The sequence below is a fragment of the Alosa sapidissima genome, chromosome 6 (genome assembly GCF_018492685.1).
Source record: "Alosa sapidissima isolate fAloSap1 chromosome 6, fAloSap1.pri, whole genome shotgun sequence".
In the NCBI taxonomy this organism is placed as follows: domain Eukaryota; kingdom Metazoa; phylum Chordata; class Actinopteri; order Clupeiformes; family Clupeidae; genus Alosa; species Alosa sapidissima.
This window is the reverse complement of record NC_055962.1, coordinates 34,782,065-34,792,029: the sequence shown is the minus strand read 5'-3', so window position 1 is coordinate 34,792,029 and position 9,965 is coordinate 34,782,065. Positions and strand designations below refer to the sequence as shown.

At 40.1% G+C, this 9,965-nt stretch overlaps 1 protein-coding gene across 1 annotated transcript; it reads right to left on the bottom strand.

Moving 5' to 3' along the window:
- Positions 1-3,277: 3,277 nt before the first annotated feature.
- rfx6 (regulatory factor X, 6) lies at positions 3,278-9,745 on the bottom strand. The gene is made up of 19 exons (XM_042095340.1): positions 9,538-9,745; positions 9,144-9,297; positions 8,693-8,816; positions 8,513-8,574; positions 8,158-8,235; positions 8,040-8,067; positions 7,818-7,925; positions 7,619-7,696; positions 7,418-7,531; positions 7,264-7,313; positions 6,968-7,127; positions 6,722-6,863; positions 6,508-6,617; positions 6,306-6,423; positions 5,719-5,841; positions 5,387-5,593; positions 4,727-5,218; positions 4,207-4,419; positions 3,278-3,763 (listed from the first exon to the last, which is right to left on the bottom strand). The coding sequence occupies exons 1-19, from the start codon at positions 9,743-9,745 to the stop codon at positions 3,579-3,581; spliced, it is 2,754 nt and encodes a 917-aa protein (XP_041951274.1). The 3' UTR covers positions 3,278-3,578.
- Between the last annotated feature and the right edge of the window lie 220 nt (positions 9,746-9,965).

Here is a 9,965-nt window from a genome sequence, read left to right as displayed (position 1 = left end):
CCTGCATTATTAAATGAGAATGCCAAGAGTTCCATCCATTTCTGGCATACAGGCTTGTTTGTACCTGATAGGACATTTTGAAACATGCGATGGAACTGGTATAAGGGGTATAGCAGTGATGTATAAACATATGTCAAATAGTGAGAGAGCTTCAGGGTCAACAATATCCCCTTAGTCAAAGTGAACACTCCATTGTTCCAAAATATTATTAATATTATATTAAATATATGACACAATACTGCTTTTAGTCTGTCTTTTAAAAGTTTTAGATGGAACATTTTCCTTTGCCATTAAGCATTTTCATTCTTATTTGCCAATTGAAATTATCATAATTTATTAATGCTGTGTGCCATTTGTACCTGCCAACATGACAACAACAAATATATATTGGTGTAGCCTGTGTAGTTCTGTGGAGACCTGTTAATGAAACTGGTTACAAGATTGAATGGGAATTCTAGTAATGTACTGCCACCTAGTGGAGAGTCTGGTGAAGGGTCGGGTGTAAGCAAGTGGCAGAGGAATATTTGTATTTCATCTGTACCAAAGACATTTTGTATTATTGACATATGCTCTAATGTCATTTATGTCAATTTAGGACAATTGAGAGGTGAGCAAGTCGTCATCTGCCTAATAGAGAAACTGATCAACACACACACACACACACGCACGCACGCACACACACACACACACACACACACACACACACACACACACACACACACACACACACACACACACACACACACTCCACTGCTGGGTTTTACATTGCAGTGTTGCTAACAGTGGCAGGGTGCTTCTCCTCTCGACACAGACATCTCAAGTGGACAGGAAACATAAACACAGACATCAGCGTGGATATTGTGATAAATATCCAGGGGCTTCGTAATCCACACACCATCTGAGAGACCACTGACAACCTTTTATTGCTGATAAAAAATGTTTCCAATGTTTGGGTTCAAACAAATTACACACAGATATGTGCTCTGTGTGACATGAAGGCTGGGTATAGAGCTTTCAATTTTTCATCTCAACTAAGTTTTAACATGAATAATTATTTAACATGCTAAACCTCACAAGATTTATAATTGCTAATTCCAGTAAGTAAAGTGCCACATCTTAATTGATTGGATGCATCCTGGCTATTGGTTTCTGTATTTCCATTTTGAATCGATCGATATACCAAGGATGTCTTTGTCAAATGAATGACATTAAATAAAACCATTATAACATTGTACGCATATTACATAATTCATTCATAAACTGTTATGACATGAAGTGCTGTACCACAAATTAACTGATTTGGATTTACAGAGAGAACATGTTTTTAATGTTTTTGTTACGTTAAGAGAAATAAAAACAACACAACAGTTGTTATTGTCTGTGACAATAAGTTGAGCACCAGCAGATGTGTGCTAACACACAGTAATGCAAGCCCATATACCAGTATAAATGTAATGTTTAGCGCCTGCTAGAGGATCAAGCACCAAACCTACCCCTAGGATAAATAGCAAACAGCAAAACATACTGTAGTTTATTTGAAGGGCACTCAGAAAGTGTAGACCTCCACCAAGGCCAAAGTTTTAGGTTTTAAAAAGTCCTGGAGATAGATCTGCTTCAAAATGTAATGGGTTCTTCCAAGGCCAGTGCTACTTCCCTCCACCATGTTTCATCGGCATTACATCGGCTAAGTGGCTTTGTTGACAGATAAACAGACAAAGAACACACAAAAAGCAAGGAAAACATAACTGCCTTGGCAGAGGTAAATAACCTTAAAGGTAACTAAGGTGAGACAAAACTGACAGATAGGCATATTCTTCTTAAAATTCAGAATGATAACCTAACAATCTAACAAAATAGCAATAAATATATTTTCCTTACTTATGTGCCATGACTGAACCAACAGAAGTACATCTGATGAATTAAGTTTAGACCAAAACAAAGACAGAGAGGTGTAACTTATTCTTTTAAACTTCAGAATGACAAACTAAGAAGTATCTAACAGACATCAGTCATACATTTTCCTTATTTTTGTGTTATGACTGAACCAACTGAAATATTTTAAATTAATTTTAGAACCATTTAAAATCAAGTGTGGTTGGTTGTATCTTTACCAATAAAGCATTTAATTTTAAAATAATCGGACAGTATGGTCATTATATCCTCCATGTCCTCAGCTGCAGGCACAGACCGTGGGTCCATTAAGTGTGCTGTCTAGTGCCTGGGAGCCCAACTGAGCTGTTGATCTTTGGCCTGAGTGTTGTACATATGGAGCCTCTGTGGCCTAATGCAAAGTTCTGGTTAAACATTGTCCCAAAGTTTGCATTCGGCCTTCTGTTGTTTTTACACTAAAGGCCTGGCAATTGTTGGGGGCATTATTGACTTTGTAATTAAACTATTTTAACGTCGGGATTTTGTAATCATTACATTTCTAGCCATCTGTTCCAGTCCAAGGGCTGAAATGGATTTTCCCCAAGAGCAGATAAAGGATAGCACAATGTGGCCAATTTTATCATTAAATTTGTGCTGTTTGTTGGACAAAGGCTGAAACCTTCATGTCACCCTACAGTGAGCAAGTATCAAATTAATACATTTAGATGGTAAGTGTTGCCTTGAAATTACATAATTTCTGCATACAAATGTCTTTTCCAATCTAATGGCACTGATTATGGTTTTATTAGTTTCCATCTGCTCAAAGACTAACAAACCTCAATTTAGAGGACACAAGGAAGAATACAACGCTGCTCTCCTCCAATAGTCACAATGTATAAACAGCTTGCTAACGCGGTGGGATTAAACATCTCTTATTGGTTCTGTTTTTTTTGGTCAACAAATTTATCAGCCCATATCTTCACCCATTGTACAACGGTGAAATCAAATAATCTCTCTGCTGGCAGATAAAGCTAAACTTTGATCCAGGGCTTCTTCAATGGGGCTTCCGGACTGTAATCTCTGGCTTGACCTGCATGGGGCTGGGCTATCTATTAAGGACCTGTGTGGTCTGGGCTTCAGAGTGGATAGATAAGGAAGGTGTGCTACTGATGGACCACATCACTGACCTCAGTAACTCCCATTAGAGACCACAGTGCTTGTGTGAATCTGTGAAGTCTTGCTGTCTTTCCATCTCACTCTTTGCCAAAATTGTTGCCTTTTACATTCATGACACAGTAGCTACAAACCACTAACACTACATGAATGGATAAAATCTTATATTTATTTCATTCAAACAATATCAACTTAGTATATATTTCAGACCCATTCAGTCAAAAAATTAAATAACCAAAAACAAGTTCTCAGCAAAGTGAGTACAAATCTTACCAACCTATTTACATGATGCTACAGACACACCTCTGAAATAATATAGCCTAGTGATTAAATATATAACAGCCAGTTCATGTGCTACACACTTCCAATCTCCCATTTCCATTCTTGCATTGCAAAGAAAATCCTCTGTAACCTCCAACAGTGACAGGCTACAGTTTATCTATTAACAAATATTTGACTGCAGCATCTGTGTAGAGCAGGGTCTCACCTGCTTGCACTGATAGAAGTGTTTCAGTTGGGTGGTCTCTGCGGGTCAATTACGCAGGGCCTCCCGTTGAGCCCATAAACACAGTGTTGATGGGGGGGAGTGAGGACACTATTTGCCGGACATCAGACGAGCCCTGGTGGGAGAGCAGTGCATCCTGGGAATGGTACTGTGAGGACGTTCCATACATGCAGGGAGTGGAGACAGAGGATGGGAGGGGTGGGACCACAGATGAACCTTTGATGGAAGCAAAGAAGAATAAGATGGAAACATTTTGAAACAAATGAAAACTGGTAAGCAATCAATGGCTGATGATGCACATGGAGCATCATCAGAAAATAGCAAGGTATGTTTTAGATTCTTACAAAAGATTGAGCAGATAATATTAAAACCATATTATAGGAAGACTGCATTGAAGGTACTACATCTTTATGTAGCCAATAAGTAAGCTCTGAATAGCTGTAGGTCTCCTCGTGGTCCTCCTGCAGTCTGTTGTATGTGTGTGCTCTAAAACGCTAGTGTTTGTACACAGCCCTGAAGCTATAATGGGTAAACAAACAAAGGCCTCTGACCAAGCCAGGAGCATGACGGTGAGTAGGCTCATCTAACTGGCTCGTAAACAACCTTTTTCCAGGATAGTGACTGAGCCTTTAAAGTCATCTAAAGTGAGCCTACTGTACCTCCAGAGGAGCGGCTGACCAGGGAGGGCTGCTCATTGTAATAGGAGCCAGCAGGCTTTCGGATGGCGTCGTCCAGGATGTTGAGCGGGTCGTGGACATCAGCGTACGTTGGGACGGAGCGTATGGTGCTGACGCTACTGATGACAGACACATGCTGGTCAATCATGGAGCCCATCCTCTGGGCATCATGGTAATTGCCGCTGCCATAGTAACCTAAAAGGCAGCGAGATTTGGATGTTGAAAGGAAATCTGGATTGTGTACTTTCTGTTGTCAAATAAAAAGAGACCTGGGTCTATAGCAACATTCCTCATCTAGTAGAAACAGTATGTGTCAAAAGTCTTGGCATATTTATAAACAAATCTGGTATGCTGTGGTTGACCTTCAAAAGAGGTTGCATTTCATAAAAGATGACAAACTGCTTTAGAAAAATAATAGTGCTAAGTGACTGATAGACTCTTTCAACAAACCAACATCTAAATGTACACATACATAAACGGTTCATCCATCAGTCTCTCTCACCACTTGATCCTGTGCTGGTGTAGGTCAGACCCTGGCAGGCTCCTCCATTCAGACCGCTGCTCACAAAGCTGTACCCTCCAGAGTCCAGGAGCTGCGCCCCCTGGGCCTCCACCGCTGTGTCCGGCGTAGCACTGTAACCCACTGCCCCCCGGGGGTTATACGAAGACACCGCACAACTGGTGTTGAAGCAGTCCTTCGCCACTGGCTGCTCGCCAAAGGGGGTGTAGCGGCCTCCGTCTGAACGCATTGAGTACGCTGGCATTTGGCTGTGGGCCTGGGGCCTGAATGCAGGCTGGTACGTGGTGGAGGGTGGGTAGAAGCCGGAGTTGGCCAGAGCCAGGCCCTGGTACACGGCATCTGGGCAGGCCTGGCAGGGGAGGTGGGGCTGAGGCGCCATGGGGCCCTGGTTGATGACACTGCCTCTGTTCACGAGGGCCGGGGACACTGGAGGGGTCATGAGAGGACCACTGCCCTGAGAGAAGTCCAGCTGACCTGTGGTGCAGAGGATGTATGAAAGAACTCCTTATGCACAGCTAACTTTGTCTACAGAAACATGTAAAGCATTTTAATAAGGGCAATTTCGAAGTATGCAGATATGAAAATATTATCAAATGATTTTTTGTGTAGTTCTGATCAAGGACCAAAGTGGATCATCAGTACCAGAGAGGGGAAAGCCATCCGAGTCTGTGCCTTGGAACACCACCATATTTGCTCCTAGGACCTGCTGACTGCCACTGAGAGACATGTACGGGTTATCTATGTGTGACTCATTCTTAACAGACGAATCGCCGGAGAGAACACTGGATTTATTACGATTGGCCAGGAAGCAGGAGCTAGGAGATGCAGTGAAGGCTGCTTTGCTGGCATCTGAAATATTTTGAGAAAGGACATTTTTACTACATTTTAATACATACATGTTTAATATAAAATAACATAACATAACATAACATAACATAACATAACATAACATAACATAACATAACATCACATACCTGCATTTTTCATGTATTTTTCCAAGAGATTCTGAAGATCTTGCTCCTTGTCATTGTTGAATTGTGTCTCAATAGCCAAGAGAATATATTCATCTAAGAGCATTCGAATGAGGTGAAAAGAGCCTAGAAAAAAGTCAGAAAAAACATGAGACACTAGAAACAATATAGTTTGATTAATCTTCAAATACCAGTGAAATGCCATTGTATTACAGGTCTTTTAACCATGTGTCTAGCTTTGCATGGTTATGTTGTGTTGAGGATTGGTTACTTGGACAAAGCTGATTGTGAATCAGACCAATGACTGTGCTTATCTGGGAAGGGTCATACAATTCTATAGCTATAGTGTTTGGACTGTAATTTCCAGACTATTTGCCGCGGTTTATACATTGACTTTGCAAAATTTCTTCAGTTTCACAATGGGGCTAATACACAGGAAATTACTGTAGACCAACAAGTAAGACAATTCTTTTGTGTTTTAGCCGTTCTGAATGTGCATGTCCTAATATTATGTCACACAAGGCATAAAAAAAGTAAAATATTATTTAAAAAAAAACTAGTTACACTAGTTACTAGAATAACAGTCTTACCAAAACTTGTAGCATTGTTCAGTGTGAGACTATGCATGATTCGAGCTCCAAAGAAACTCCACTTGAGAAGGAAGTCCTGTGCTCTCTTTTTCACTGACCGCCCATTTTGCTTGCTAGGCTGGAGAGGGAAGTCAGTGTTTATCAAAAAAAGAGTTTTGAAGCTGTGAAAACATCTATAGTGAAAACCTATGGAATGACAAACCTTGATCACTTTTTGTTCAACTACAGTGTCCAGCCATTCAATGAAAGACTCAACTGTGGCATTTTTCTTCAGGAGGTCTTTCAAATCTTGGAACACAGCGACAGAATCATCTGAAAAATGTGAAGACATCACAACATGGACAAAAGCTCTCCAAGCTCATGTCAGAAGAGTTATTTTCAGTTTCCACTAAAAAGTATTTTGTTAAAATTCTCACACTCTGAGTACAGCTCGGAGTCTTTGTCACCAGTTGATATGGTAAGGAATGCCTGGGACCCAATGCTGTTCAAATCCACCTTGTCAATATCTGCAACCATGGAGTTAACCACATTTTGGTCAAATAATGCTGGTCTGGCAATCTGGTAGAAATCAAAAAACAAAATGGCAATAAGAAACACTAGCAGCCAATGGCACATGTACAGTATACTGTACACAGTTATTAGAAATGAGCTACAATATGCACCTGGGCAAGATGAAGGAATGACGTCTGCCTCTTTAGGGAGGACACAAACTGTCGTGCAATGGGTAGCTTTTTTTCTGATAGCAGCTCTGGAAGATTTTCTAAAGATGACACCATCCAGTTTTCCCAGTGTTTGGCAAAGTTTCGTATATCTGCCAAGAGACTAACAGGCCATTTCACCGATTAGAAAATACGTGCAGATGGAGAAACCCCCCTCAAGTCAAATTTCATGAATTCAAATTAAGCACAAATGTTCCTTCATTGAGTGTATAGTACATCTATTGGCAATGGGAACACACCTCTCAGGCATTTCCTGCATTGTGGCGGGGATAAGGACATCGGTGAGAACCTGAGGGAGAGAGGAAAACAATATTGTTACTGATTCACTGGCGATATGTCAATGTGAGGTCTATGTCAAGCTGTGTTTGTGCTCGAGAATAGAGGGGAGGGCACCTTGTAAAGGATGGAATCACACACACAGAAAATATCAACTATGATGGGGTTCTCCAGGAGGGGCAGGAGATGGTCGGGCATTCCCTGCCAGAAATGCAGCAGGAAGTTTTGGATCTGCCGGCGGGGGACAACAGTGAACACAGCATAAGAACACAGAACGTTGAGGGGAAAGTACAATCCTCTGAATCAGACTGAAAGTACCTCTTCAAAGTTCACATTGATGGCATTGTCCAAGATGCACTGGCAGTGTGTTTTGTACATCATAATTAAGGTATCTACCTATAAAGTGACAAAGGCACAGACATGTAGTGAATTGATGAACAAAAAAATAAAATATAATCACATAATGTATGAAAGCATTCAAGCTGCAAGATTAATGCCAACTGTTAAACACACAAACCTTCTCTTTTGATATTGAACCATGAAGCACTAAATGTTGTGCACTTGGAAATTCTGGCAGCAAAGTTCCGGTTTTTGAGCTCAGAGAATATTTACGCGTGAATCCTCCCTTTGGACATATACAAAATACAATAAATAAGCACTGGACCCAAAACAAATTCCCCATGAATATAAATTCCCAATTTACCCCATAGCAATTCTATTATAGATGATATAGATTTACCTCATTTTTGAGTTTGCTTCCAGAAAATCTGAAAGTTGGTTAGAAATAATTAATTTGTAAATCTTAAAAAGCAAGTCGTATTACAAATTGAAGAAAGACCATATGTTATAACGTTTACCTGGTTAGGCCTTTTCCCGAGTATACTGAATGATAATAGGCACTGCTCTCTTTAATGCCAATACCATAATAATGATACCTGTAACAAAGAATGAATCATGAGATGATGCTTGGAGATCAAAATAAATAAACATATAAATAAAAATAAACTTAATTTACAGACATGGCTACCAGCTTTATAAGCATTCAACTGAAAACATTCTCTGCAATGTTGCAAATAAATGTTTTAATCATGTAAATTATAAAATAGTGCCAGTGTTGTGTAGTGCATTACATGACAGTACATTACTCTTGGAACACTGTGAACAACAGAATGATCAGAAGCAATGTGATCTGCTGTGTTTTTGTATTCTTACTTTGAATGGCCCCGTGTGCCAAGCCTTCTGGTTGTTAACAGTGGAAATTTTTGTCGTATTGTCTGCAAATAGTACAGACAAGGTCAATACTCACACACATTAAGTTAATATTTTGTAAAAAGTGATGTCTCTACAACATGCGTAGAAGGACATTTTTGCAAGACATATATTCATCTTAACCTTCCCAAAAGTGGCAGCACAGGCAGGATCCAACTTCTCCTTGCGGCAGAAATCTAAGTAATGGGCATATAGGATGCATCGTGGCAAACAGACACCCTCACATACAATGTAGTTTTCCTCAAGCCTGGAAAACACAACAGTATTACATTATCTATAGTCATAATTAATTCAGTGAATCATATTTTAACATTAGAAATGAAGTTAAAAGGAGTAATGAAAAACACTCTTCTACATCTACATCAATGAAAAGACTTTGGGTTAGTATACCTCGAAAAATGTTTGATTCAAAGAAAATAGAAAGCTAAGCATGAAAAGTCTTTCAGAATTAAAAGTCTCTCATATAATTTTAAAAGCACACATATAGGTAGAAAATATGACAAAAAAATGAAATTAGTACACCACTCTAAATAGATGTAGGCCTGACCTGCAGCACAGAGAGTAAAACTCTTACCATTGCAAGGTCAGCTGAGTCTGTTTCTTTTTGTCTTTGATGATTTGACTGATGCTTTTCTTGGGCACAGACTCTTTGAAAGCCAGAGTCTTGGCATACTCTAAGGTGTCCAGGTCTTCCTCAGATGATATAGATCCATTGCTATCATCAGCTTCTGCAAAGACGAGTGTGTCAGTCAGACACAGAATAACAAACCGTTTGACTATTTTTGTTTATTTGTGTGTGTGTGTGTGTGCGTGCGTGTGTGCGTGCGCGCGCGCACGCGTGTGCGTATGTGTAACCTTTGCATTCCCAAAATGGAATTGTCTAAGCCTATTTCAGTGTCTGGCAATTAATAGGCTAGCTTGTCAACTTCACAAGCCATGGTCGTCATCTTGTTAAAAATAAACGTCACCTGATTTAATTCCCGAATCTTCCTCCTCATCAAACCTGGAAAATGAATTACTGCGCAAATCATGACCACACAGTGATTGAACACATCCAGTTGTGAGATCCAGTGTGAGATCCTCGGCCGCACAGCAGATCTTCTTGGAAGCAAGTGGTTGTAACAGATGGCAAGTAGCATCTCTTGTTGGGCTGCAACTTGTTCTCTTCATTGGCATGTTAATCATTTAATACTGACAATGTATTCGTTAAACTGTGCCTCTTGATCACTCCATCAAGAATTACACTAAAATGAACTACCTGTGCTTATTGAATCCCCACCATCCATACGCTGTGTGATAACCTCGGACACTTTCTTAGTACAAAAATAGTATCCTAAAGTGAGAGAACCAATAGCCTACGTTGTCAACAGGCCTGGTGAAGCCTATTTCTTAATCC